This window comes from Alligator mississippiensis, chromosome 13 (assembly GCF_030867095.1).
Source record: "Alligator mississippiensis isolate rAllMis1 chromosome 13, rAllMis1, whole genome shotgun sequence".
In the NCBI taxonomy this organism is placed as follows: domain Eukaryota; kingdom Metazoa; phylum Chordata; order Crocodylia; family Alligatoridae; genus Alligator; species Alligator mississippiensis.
Window position 1 is genome coordinate 7538473 of NC_081836.1, and position 12938 is coordinate 7551410.

At 54.2% G+C, this 12938-nt stretch overlaps 1 protein-coding gene across 1 annotated transcript in view; it reads right to left on the reverse strand.

Annotated features, from left to right (window-relative positions):
* Positions 1–2619: 2619 nt before the first annotated feature.
* Positions 2620–12938, reverse strand: part of LOC102561386 (ATPase family AAA domain-containing protein 3) — a 45643-nt gene continuing 35324 nt past the window's right edge. Inside the window, exon 16 of the mRNA XM_006263005.4 lies at positions 2620–3031. Coding sequence (XP_006263067.2) covers positions 2852–3031 — 180 coding nt within the window. The 3' untranslated portion in view covers positions 2620–2851. The remainder of the gene's footprint in view (positions 3032–12938) is intronic.

Here is a 12938-nt window from a genome sequence, read left to right on the forward strand (position 1 = left end):
AATGGCCACAAGCTAGCAGAGAGCAGATTTAGACTGGACATTAGGAAGAACTTCTTCACAGTTCGAGTGGCCAAGGTCTGGAACGGGCTCCCAAGGGAGGTGGTGCTCTCCCCTACCCTGGGGGTCTTCAAGAAGAGGTTAGATGAGCATCTAGCTGGGGTCATCTAGACCCAGCACTCTTTCCTGCCTATGCAGGGGGTCGGACTCGATCATCTATTGAGGTCTCTTCCGACCCTAACATCTATGAATCTATGATGCAGATCTGAAGGGACCGGCAAGAACTGCTCCCACCCCATCACTCACGTTTGCCGGAGGCTGCAGGGGCTGAGACTTGGCTTCCAACGCAGTGGCAGAGGGCATCTGGCTCACGGAGGCAGTCAGTGGAGCAGGCAGCACTCCCCTTGTAGCTGAGATGCATTGGGGCCTGGCTCTAGGTCTTGCTACGTGCCAGTCCAGGGGGGCATGGGCTGTGCAGAGTGGGGCATTTCACATGCAGGATGCACAGCGAGGCAAGATGAAAACTGCAGTTTTGGGAGGGCGATGAATCCCGGGCCTTGGCTGGGAGCCGGTCTTGGCTGGATGGAGCGCTCTGCCCAGCATAGCTGCATCTTGCTTCGCTAGAGGCTGGTGGAGAGAATAGCCAGGACACGGGTAACCTCAGCCCAAAGGAAGAGTCACCCATGCATGCCCAGGCTCAAAGCAGGCCAACCAACGCATGGACACGGGGCGTTGCATGGACGTAGCTACTTCCCTGGTGTCCCACCGTGCAGGCAGGCCCTGACCTTTACCTGCCCTAAAGCAGAAACATGAGGAAGCCAAGGGGCCCGTAAGCCCAGTTATTCTGTCCAAGGCCATGTCAGTCCCTGCACGGCTATGGCCTGGGCAGTACGGAGCAAAGCCCCACGCCCAAGGACTGCAGCCTTAACTACAGCAGAGGGGAAGCGGGACCTACGCCAGCCTTGGTCTCTTGGCTGAGGGGCTTAGAGACAGAGCCAGGCAGAAAAGGCCCTCTCAGCACGACTATTCTCTAGTTGAGGGAAGAGAGAAGCGTATACCATCTCCTGCCCCATCCAGCGACTGGCTCTTGTAAGGCATCTCCACCGCCCAACAGTCACATGATCTAGGCAAGCCTGGGTTAGACACAGCCCGTGGACATCTCTGGCTCCCTCCTGATGGATCTCTTCTCCCTCCAGCTGCTGTTCAAAAGCAAACACTGTAAAGGCTGGCAGAGAGAGTGGGGGAAGAGATAAACGACCACATTATAAATCTGTCTCTCAGCTCCAATGCTCGCATGCACGGACACTTCATTGCGCTGCCCCGGCGTGATGGATGGCCCTGGATCCGTCTGCGTCCAGTGTCGCTCTCCAGTAGAATAACCTGTGTTAACAAAGTGCCGCTAGCTCATCGCTCACACCGTGTCGCAGAGGGGAGGTCACCTCACCCCTTCGAGGCCAGCTCAGACCCGCACGGTGTTACACTGCCAGGCAGCTGCTGCTGCCTCCTCCCCGGGCATCAGTTATTCCCGAAGCTGACAGCAAGCTAAACTCAAAGACGGGGCAGGCTGAGGCTGGGGAAGGCGAAGAGGTCTTGGCTCTAAACCGCCGCTGGGCAGTGAATGCAACCCAGCATCCCCCCACTTCATTTCCCCCCACGCCTACGTTCTAGCCTGATTAACAGCAGCGGTGACGGCAACTGGCACAGCTATTCAGCAGGCAGTGGGGCATGAAATCACAGCTCCTGGAGGCTGGGAGCTCAGCACAGGCTTCCAAGATGGATTCCTTAAAGGCCTGGTTTAAAGAGGCAGCAGCAGCGCTGGCTGGTACCCACACTCTCTGCTGGAGGAGGCCACCTCCACTGCAGTGTCTTGATGACCCTGCTCCCTTCAAATGGGAGCTTGCAGCTGTTGGATTCACCCTGGGAAGGAGGGAAGAGCCCAGTGGCCACATGAACAAACAGAAGAAACATCACTGCTAGGGAGGCGCAGTCCTAAAAGCCTGTCTGCACCAGGGCTGTGCGGCCACTTGGGGAAATGAACCAAGAGCCACGGCTGGAAATACTACCCCTGCCCTTGGGCAGCTCAGGCCGGGGCAGAGCGCTCGGGGTGCAAGGGTGCTCTGTCTGGGACCAGCCCTACATTTGCCAGCAGACCCCTGCTCTGCGCATGCTCCACTGCCCGAGCAAACCCCGCTCGGCGCAACCAACTTCAGCCCCTTGGGGCCCAGCCCACAGAAGGGAGCGCCTGCCGTTCTCCCCTCACCAGGACGAACTCGGGTTTTTCTTCCCACCATTAAAGAAAACCTCCCAATGGTTTCTAGCAGCTCCTGCCCCTGCTCCTGTCCTCCTGTGCATCAGACCCCCTTGCTTTGGCACTCCCCATCCTGCCACGCCATGGCCCCAGAGTGGCTCTGGCACACGGGCGAGTGTCATCCCTGTGAGCATGCCAGGCTGGCAGCCCTGGAGCCCCAAGCCCATGGGCCACAGCCATGCCACCCTCACTCCCAAGCTGCTCCCAAACCTGCCCCGAGCCCCACTGGAGGGTGGGAGTAATTTGGGGCACTGGGGTCCGACCTTGGGTCTCCAAGCAAGTGGCGGCAGAGAGGCACAAGTCGGGCGACGGCGCTTTGGCAGGGGGCTCCTTTAATGGGAGGCACTGGCCTTGTCCAAACCACCATAATCTCCGGTGCTACGTCGAGGTATAAAACTGTGAGGGGGGAGGCAGGCGGTGCCCCCTCCAGCAGCGATGGCCGCCCCTCACCCTGACATGATTCCAGGGACACGCGCACCCAGCAGGCCTCTGGGCCGGGCCTCCACCCACCCCATGCGTGTGAGTCTGGGGCCTGCAGGCCGCTTCTCACACAGAGGTCCCCGTGGGGAAAGGCATCAGCCGGTCCTTGCCGGGCTGCTTGCCCATTTCTGCAGCCTCTGCTTTCAGCCACTCCATCTTCTGCTTGTGCTGCTGCACAGCGTCCGCCACGCGGGCATCGATCATGGCCTCGCTGAGGACCCCGTCCTCCGATGCATACGCTGCGGCCTGCAGAGGGGAAGAGAAGACTGGTGGTTAGGAACGGGGCGCCTGTAGCAGCAGCACATGGAGCGGGGACTGGTCCCCTTGCTCTGGGCAGCCGCGCAGCTCTGGCTGCAGCCCTCGGGCTACCAGCATAAGGGCTGGAGCAGAGCAGCCCTGTCCACCTCTGCGTGGGTGTTGCTCGGAGGCGGCTGCAGCAGATTGCTGAGATCAGAGCAAGCCCCCAGTGTGGAGGAGACTGTGACCAGCTTCAATCCCCTGCACTTTCTTTGGCACCGCATGGAGCCCCACATCTCAATTCCCTGCCCTTCCCGGCGGACTTGGAGATGTACCGGGAGTGCACAGCTTTCCCCAGGAGTGCTGGGGAGCTCCCCTTTAAACATCTGGGTTCACAGCCACATCCCTCACCTTCAGGGCTGGAGCAGCCTTGCTAGAGATGCTTTCTGCCTGCTCAAGCCTTGTACTGTGCATTACCCCAACCACCCAACTAACTCCACCGTGACCCAGACACTAGAGCACTTCCAGGAAAAGCAGGCTAGACAAGCCCTGCACTTCCGATGCACGCTCACAGGAGAAGCTACAGCCCTCTGCTCTGTGACAAAAAAAGTGTTCGATCACAAAGCAGCACTGGAATGCACAAATGCTTTTACACGCATAGCGCTTCCCCCCAGTTCACTGCAAGTCTTTGCTATGGGGAGTTACCAAAATGGGGGAGAACAAAAGGGTCACCTTTCCGGCAGTGCCGCATTGCCCATGGACACCTATAGCCTTCGCAGTGTTGAGTCCGGGGCTGGTCCGTCTGCAGTTTTGCAATGCTGCTGCAGCTGGGTCCTGGCTAAGCCCCAGCTGCAGCAGGCTTTTGAGAGATTTCCTCTGGCAAGGATCCTCCCACCAACCCAACCCTTCCCAAAGGCAGGGGGGCTCAAAGGGGGCCAGACCACCGCCTTCTGCATCCCTCCCTTCTGGGCGGCTCTTTGATCCCTTGCTCAAGGCTGTGGTGCATCCCGGCTGTGAAACCCACGCTGCTTTGCCTTTAAAGCCTCCTAGGGAGAGATCAGCCTCCACCTCAACCTCGCTGCTCTGAGAAGACAGCAGCTCCTGATCCAGCTCTTGGGGGCAGTTGGGGAATGAGTGCCCACCCACCCCCAGCAAAACCAAGCACCGAGCACTGCCAGCCTCCCCTCCATGGCCCATTCATCTTGCGCAAACCCAGGGACACCTAAGCAGCTGTCTGCAATTGGCCCGCAGGCCCTGGGAGGGCACTCGGGCCGGAGCACCCCGACACAGGACGACAGGGCATGGATGCTGTAAGCTGGTCCTACAGATTCAAGCCCCAAATCTGGGATGGCTGCCCTGCCGCATCCCCTGATGACCGGCCATCCACCATAAATACTCATGACCAGTTTACAGCATCGTGCCCCCACCTGTCCCACCCTGCTGTGAAATCTAGGCTGTGGATAGGCTTGAGATCCAGCCCGAGCATCCCTCTGCTGAAGGCTCATCTGGCCTGCCAGAGCTCTCCAAAGCGGCTACCCCCTTTGTCTGCCTGACTTCTCTTGGCACAAGCTGGCGGGGAGGGAGCTCAGGCATTTAAAATGGAGTGAGCGTGACGCGTGCACGCCCCTGGGCTGAGCAGGCCAGCGGCATCCGCTGCTTCCCCGCGCTGCAGAGCCCATCAATCCCATTGTGGAGGCTCCAGCCGAAGCGGCGCAGTTCACGCTCTGCTGATTTTCTCAATGACTTTCTATAAATAGCAAGCCCGAGGCCCTGGCTGTCAGGAAAGCAAATGGGGGAAAGCAGCGGCGCCTTCGGGGAGCAGCTTACGTACTGAAAACCAACGCCTGGCTTCATTTGTATTCATACGCTGGGCTCCGGCACGGACAAATTTTAACCCATTTGCTGCCCTGCACTTGGTCAAGCTGGAGAAATTGGACTTGGCCCTGGAGCTGTTCAGAGGCAAAAATCAATGGTTCCCCCTCCCTTTTGCCAGGGAGCGGCTACAGAGCTAGGCACGAACCCCCTCCATGATACCCATCTGGTGCCCCCACCTCCACCCGCAGGAAGAGAAGCCGATAAGCTCAGCGGTAGCCTTGGAGTGATGTTTACCAGCGCCGCTACTTCACAGCCCAGCTTGCTTCAAAAACATCTCGCACCTCTCTCCCGCCCTCCAGCGCCCAGCACTTTACAGCCTCCCCCCCTACCGAAGACAAGCATTTCACACAGAGGGAAAGGTCACACAAGTCAGAGGAAGAGAAGGGCACAAAATGAAAGAAATGTTCGCTGCATCCCGTCTCCATCTAGGAGGCAATCCCAGCTCTAGGACAAAAGAGCAGGTCTCTCTCGTGGGGATGGCGTGGGACTCTTGCAAGAGGTGGGCAGCGGGTAGTGCTAGCAATCAATGTGCATTTCCTTGGCTGTTGTTCCAGAGGAGCGGCAAAGGCGGCACGGCAGTGGGTTTGCACTGGAGCCATAGAAGTCAGGAGTTTGGGTAACGCTGGAAGTAGCTAAGACGATTCTAGGCATGGAAACCAATGGAGTCCTGGCCAGGTCAGCAGAGGAAGGGCCAGAGAGAAGGAGAATCATGCAGAAGCAGGGGTGGAAGGGACCTCCAGGGGACACCGAGTCCAACTCCCTGCCTGTGGCAGGATCATCCCTATCCAAACCATCCCAGACAATCCACCATCTTGGAAAAACTACTGGCAAGCCTGACACGAGATATAACACCCTCCCTAACCTGCCGCAGGTAGAGCAGGGGGACCACGGCAGCCAATGTCCTGCTTCTATAAAAGGTTGTAAATAGGTATACTTGAGAGATCCCAGGTAAAGGACCATGCCCTACAGAGAAAGGGGAAGCCCAACTACCTTCTGTCTGAGCCTGGAAGTCTATTTCCATGATGCCGACTGCTGGCTGTGTTACAGGCTCTATCTGCTGATTATCCAGGATCAGAGAAACTTGAGGAATGGGGCCAAGCTAACAACAAGCAATGAACCCACAGTGGATTTCCATTAGCAGCGATTGATTCTGAACCCAGCCTACACAGGGATCAGACCCTTGCAGCCATTTGCCTGGACTTCAAACAGGAGATTCAAACCCATAGCATCCCTTGCCGCTGCAGACCCTGGATCGTGTCTTAATTAGGGCGGGAGCTCGATGGGGTCCAGCCCTGCTTCCCTGGGTGGAACACGCAACCCTGGGTTTGTGCACACTTCTGCTACCCCATTACAGGATGGAGGGGGTCAAGCAAGCTAACACGGAGGTGCATGTGCAGAGGTGTGGGGGCTCCAGCCCCACAGGGGAGACCTATGCTGCACTGCAGACTTGTGGGAGTGGAATAGCAGGGTTTGCTGCTGCCCTGCACTGAGGGGCATGGCCGGGGTGGAAGGTCTAGGTACGCACTGGTGTGATCTGCCCTGCAGACACCCTGTCTAGACCTCATCTATGGAAGCCCAGCAGCTCCAGCCCCTCACCTGTTAGCTCAGTGCAGCCCCAGTCAGATGCCTTTGGGACAGCTCTGTAATAGGATGTGTTTTCTGTCTGCAGTTTTTCAGAGCTGCTGCTGATTTTAAAAACTGGGACAGCTGCCTAAAGCTGTGCATGCTTCAGGGGGGTCAAATCCCTGGGAATTAAGAAAGGAAATTGGTTACACCATGGCCTCTGTCCGCCTTGGGCAGGCAGAGGACAGACCCTGTGGACTGAAGCATTGGGCATTGCTTAAACCTACTCTTTTGCTCCTTTAGAGAGGAAATGCTGCTGTCCAGATGCTGCCCATCGTTTTGTTCTGTCTGAAACACCCGTAAGGAGCTTTAATGATTGCAGCCGGCAACGCAGCAAATGACTGTTGGAGAAAAAACTAATTAAGAAAATATATACATGAACCTGAAACAAATTAAGTGACTGGCAAGTTGCAATTAAGCTTTGCACTTCGGGGATTCACTTTGAATCGCATCAGGGGCATAATGCAATGCAGCCAGAGACAAGGTGGCAGATGAATGACTCCCATTCAGTACTTTGTTCTGGCGCCATCCACCACTGCAAAGGGGGAAAATTCTGTGACTGTTGTCTGAAGTCTTCAGACACATTTGATTTTGGGAGCCGTCATGACAGGCTCATCTAGACAAGACAGGGAAGCTTAAAATACCTCCAGACAATTGCTTCAAGGCTGCTTTCAGGGCTTTTTAAAGAGCACCTGGCTTACCGCATCTGTTTACCAGCTTTACCGTGTAGCTGTGATTAGAAAAGGAAGGTGGAAGGATGACGTTGTGGCTTCCCGTGTTTATTCCCCCCGTGCCCACTCCCACTTTGGATTAGCCTGGTCTACAACTTCTAGGGAAGAAACCCCATAGTATTCCCCAGTGTCAGCACTGAGAACTTATCCAGGGGTTTTGGAGGAGGAGAGAACCGGTGGGACTGCCCAGCCCCTCCCGCGGGTGCCTGAGCCTGGGGAATTCAATAGGAATTCAGGTTTCGGGAGTGAAATGACTGAACTAGAGCATCCCACAAACACGTGGCTCCTACGGGGTGATTTTCTGCCTGCAGCCTTGTTGGATGCCTTTTCCTGGTGCTCTAGGTTTCAGGCTACAGCAGGTCCCGTGGCTCCAACCTGATCCTGAACACGCAGCACTTGAATTCAGTCACAAAGGGGTGAGTAAGGCGGCAACAATGCAAATGTGTGAAGGGCTACAAAGCTGGGAAGGAGCCACCAGGGCCATTGAGTCCAGCCACCGGCACCACAATCTCCACTTCAAACCCTCATGCACAGCTATCAAAAAACACCCCCTGCAGCACCAAGAAGCCTCTACAATGTAAAACCTTCAAGCAAAGCCATGCCTAGAGCTGGCTGCAAGTGGCCTAATCCCCAGGAGCTCAGGAAAGGGGCGCCTTTGCCAAGGAACGGGAACATCCGTTGTGTCCCACATGGCCTATCTGCACACGCAGCCAAGGCTCGAGGCTGCCGGAGGGCTGACATCTGATCCTGACGCAGTGTTTGGGTCAGGTAATTTTATCTGCACGACCGAGACCTGATTTACGGCTGCGCTACACAAAGCTGAGCCCTTCCTTTGCAGGAAAACGCATTATTCCAGCTGCAACTGATAATCCAATGAGCTCCCACGTCAGTGCGGATACAGATCCAATACAACGACACTAGCTAATTTTACATATATATCAGCCGGTTTAGAAGAGCTGGATTTTTTAAGCTTGATTACATAGTTTGACTTCAAAAACTGGGTAAGTATGGGTAGAAAATACATAATGGTGTCTAGTGGGTTTCTCTCACTATTGATATTAATGGGTCTAATTTCAGCCCTCATTTAAGCTATGCCTTGTTCTAAACCAGTTCTATCTGGCATAAACCCACTAAATGCACTTTAAGTGACTGTTAGCAGACTACCTTTGACCTCTCTCTCTCCTACCTTTTAAATTCTTCTCACCTATGACATTCTCTCGCCTGCTCATTTCCTGTGCTGCTGCTTTTCTTACCCGGACTCTGGTCAACCATATGCAAGCAAATGCCGAACTATATCATCTCCAAACAGCTTAGGGCCTACTACAGTCTGCAGCTGAAACACTAGCTCCAAGTACAGTAATGATAGCTACTTAGACAGCTGTGTTCACCCAGGGATAGACAAAAACAGACAAATACCTCTGAAATGGGAAAAGAGGCAGAGCTCAAGTACCTTCCTCAAGGTCACAAGTCAACAGCAGAGCCTGGAATAAAGGCAGCTTTGTAAAGTACAGCTCCTAGCTACAGAAAATTGCTTAATGAACCCTTTTACAGATGCACAGATCGAATAAGGAGTCGCAAGATCCTATAGTGGGGGTTTGCGGAAGAAAAGACTCAATAGCCCAGCTCAGGAATGTAGTAAAGTGCAAAGCTCAGGGCAAAAAAAAAAAATCCTCCTTCTTTTTCCAGCTCTGCTCATGCACAGAGCACCCAGCCGTCTCTTGGAAGCTGAGCTCCCATCTGGCCACTGGGGGAGGCAACATGTGTGCTGGGATGCCACGGAGCAGATACCCCACGCCCCACTGTGACCTCCGTCTGTCCCAGGAGGGCTGGTGTTGAATCTGCAACCTGCTTATTCTTTGATGGAGTTTCCCAAGCTCTCGCATGCTGTAACGTCAGCAGATGAGCATTGCAACCTCCTGCCCTACCTGCTGTCCTTTTATAGACACTTGCTTTAATTGTGCTGTTGCGGCCACATGCTTTTTAAGGATGTAATTAGAGTAACAGCATTAAGGAAATAAAGTTACTGTAGCTCCCCTCCTGGTGCACATTAGTTCAAGATCACTTCAGGAACAAATGATGGAGGGGGAGGTCATTCCCAGGGATTAATGATGGGTTCTGAGCATTGACAGCCTGAGGAAAAGCAGAGGGCTATTAGCTGCAGCTTTGTTACAGGAAACGCCTGCTGCCTTGGCCTTTATGCGCTGGTAAAGGGTTTCTCTTCTCAATCAAAGGAAGAAACGCCGCACAAATAAAAGTTCACTTGGCCCCTCCACAGAACTGTTGCTCTAGGGCTTCGAGGCAAGTGCTCTCAGCCTGGACCTGGTGGCCAGGAAACAGCTTACAGCACTGGGAAAGGTGTCATGGTGCCACTCTCTGGTTGCATTTGGGCTGCATGCTCTTCAGAAATGATCTACGCTGTAGGAGCAGCGTAACATGGCCCTAATCTCAGCTGAGCACCTGCTACCAGAGGTGTTGGGCACATCTTGTAATATACACCCAAGCTCATCACCTGGGATCTTGGTTTTCCCTTATAAAAAACTGCAAATTTTCTGATTAAAATCCTAAATTCCATGATAAAAATGAAACGCCACTAATATATATGGATCTATATCTATATATAGATCTAGATATCAGCTGAACACAATGTTTTGATATATTTACAATTTTAAAGCAATTTGGAAGCCTACCCGTGCCTCAATCTCTGTAATAAAATTAATTCTAAATACCTATACATTCTGGTATTCGATTTTGGGTTTATCATCATGGGAAATCAGAGCTCTCCCTGCCCGCTTCACTTGCAGAATGCAGGCCCAGGCCCCTCACTTCCAAGCCACAGCCCCCTGGCCCTGCTGGTGCCCCTCGCCCCCCACCCACAGGCCTCTGGTCCCCCGCCTAGCCCTGTTGGAGGGGGCTCCCAGCTGCCAGAGCTACAGGGCCAGGGTCCGCAGCTCCCTGCTCCCCACAGCAGCGCCCAAGCCCCGGCTACTGCCCGCAGGAGACAGCAGGTGCTGCAGTGAAGTGGAGCGCAGAGCTGCAGACTTGGAGTGGGGCCAGCTCCCTGCCACAGTGTGCACTCCCCCAAGGGGACATGGGGGACCCATGTCCCCCAGATCTGTGCATAGGATGGGGGGCACAACCTGCGTGCTGCCAGCTTGGGCTCCTGCCCTGCTGCCCTCCCCCAGGGCCTCCACAGCTCAGTGGGTGCAACCCGGCCCTGCAGGTCACAGCAGGGCTGTGCAGGGAAGCTCCTTGCTGCTGAGAGCTCTGCACTGCTCTGGCGACGTGCCCCCTGCCCACCCCGCTGCTCTCCAGGCTGCCTGGGGCCCCTTGCCCGACAGCCCTCCTCTCGCTCCCTGCCCCCCGCCCTTTGCAGGTGGGAACTCTGCGAGCCAGTAGAGAGCTTGGTGCAAAGCTGCAAAATTTGTGGGTTTCTCTGTTAAAATGAAAAACCCCTACACTTCCCTTGGGCAAAGAGGGAAATCCGTGTCTTTCTCCATTTCCCAACCTGGATCCCTGCTCAGCAGTCACTATACATCAGTGATTCTCAACCTTTGCACACTGAAGCGCACTACCCTCCCCAAATGCCAGCTCTGAGCTTTCACTCACTTTTGACTACAGAAAAAAATACTAAAGCAATTTTTCAGTTGCAAAGAACTCAGAGAGTCCACAGCAGGGCATAATGTTTATGATGCTATGGATTCCTATTTGAAATCTCTGGGTTTATCTTATCCATCATGTCTATGTGTTTGCACCCCATGGTACCCTTAAAAGTATTTTGTGGCCTCCTGGTTGCAAATCACAGCTATACACCAATTACTGGCTCCCACAAGCAGACCCGGCTCCACTTTCTGGCTGGGATGGTAACAGTCACAGTCCAACGCATTTAACACTGCTGGACAGAAGTTTAGATGTTCCCGTAAAGCCAGCTCTACCTGGCACTCGTGCGCTCTTCGCTAGCAAAGCATCCTCCCGGAAGCCAAGCTCTCAGGTTTGTCTGTGTTCTGTAGCAGGAAGAGAGATGCCACAATAGAAACAAAACATTTACCCAGCAAAGTGATTTACTGCATCCCAATACAGAGAAAACGCACAGAGGAGACGGTGTCAACAGCACCCAGGAGCAGTCGCTTCCGAGTCCAGCTAATGTGTTCAAGTGGATGCCGAGGTAGAAACGCTATCTACAGGTTAAAAGGCAGCGGGAACAAGTGGCTCTCAGCAGGAGTGAAAGGCACGAGCTCTGAAAGGGTTTATATGGTTGCTAAGGCAGGTTAAAAAAAATGGGGAAAAAAAAAAATCAATTTTTGATGTTGCAACATCACAGAGCAAGCCCACTGCAGCAGACTGCGACTGGCTTCCTGGATTCAGAGTGCCGCCACTGAGCTGACCAAACTGAATCCTTCTTCCTAAAATATTATCAAAGAAATCCACTAAAGCGCTCACCGGCTACATGGCAACAGGGGAAAAGCGTGGTGGAGCAGCCCCTGCAAAAAACAAGTCATTCTTTGCTCAGCAACCGGATCGTTTTTCTTTATACATCCAAAGGTGGAAACAAGCCACCTTCCTTCCTTTAGCCTTGGTGCTGTGCACAAAAAGCACCTGGATCCCTTCCTAGGCCTAAGCAGGGCATGAGGCCATGCAAGCTCCTTGCGATGTGCAATTCCAGCCAGGCTGCATCCTCCAGCCATCGTGCTGCTATGCTCCTCGAGCAACGCACGATGCTGGCTCTGAATTACACCATGCTTGGGATCCCTGGAACGTGTCAGCTCTTCCTCCGATTAGACTAGCTGCTTCCTGACCCTCAGCTGTCTATCCCAGGTCTACAGTGGACCCACACAGCTCCCTGCCTCTCCCTACTCTGCCCAAGCCAACAGTGGTGCCTAGGATCTCTTCTTGGTTGATAAGAGGAGCCAAGTCTGCCTGATTTACCAGAAGAACAGGGGAAGGACTCTTACCTCCCCCTAATACAATGGGCCCACTCCTAATAACTTCAGGTCATGTCCTCCCCCTTTTAACTAGGCACTAATCTCTCGTATGTAAGCTGCCATATAAATGTCACTCCTGGGAAACACTAGAACTTCACCTGCTTCTTCACTGTGCAGGATGGGGCAGGGAGGGGGTGTCTGCGCTGGAAGGTCCATAAGACAGTTGCAAGACCATTGCAAGGGCTTTCGAGCACGGTGCCAGCAACTAGTCTAACACAACGACCTTGGGTTCAGGTGGCCGACGGAGGGAGCAAAGCATGAAAACAAACTACAGGAGCTGATTTACTGCCTGTGGGGCATGGGGAAAAGGGAAGTGGTGTTCGTGCTGCTGCCGCTCATGTTTCAGCCGTGATGCTCGTACAGGAAAGCTGAGCTAGTGGGGGGCACTGCAAGAATCTCCTCAAAGAGCCCCCTGGAGCACAGTGCATGGCTCGTTAAGGAGTCCCTACAGCCCTTCTCACTGAATGACCAGATACCTTGTTAATTAACTGACTTTGGGGATGGAGGGGGCCTGTGATGATTTAGAAGAGGTAATAAAGCAGCCGGGGGGGGGGGGGGGGGGGGGGCTAATAAAGCCATCTCAGGTGCTCAGCTTCCACATCCAATTTATAATTCACTGTCCACTCTCCACATTGAGGCTCAAGGCTGACAGGGTGCAGGGGTGGCAGCGCTGGGGAAAAGCGATAGCATTTATCTCAATAACACCTC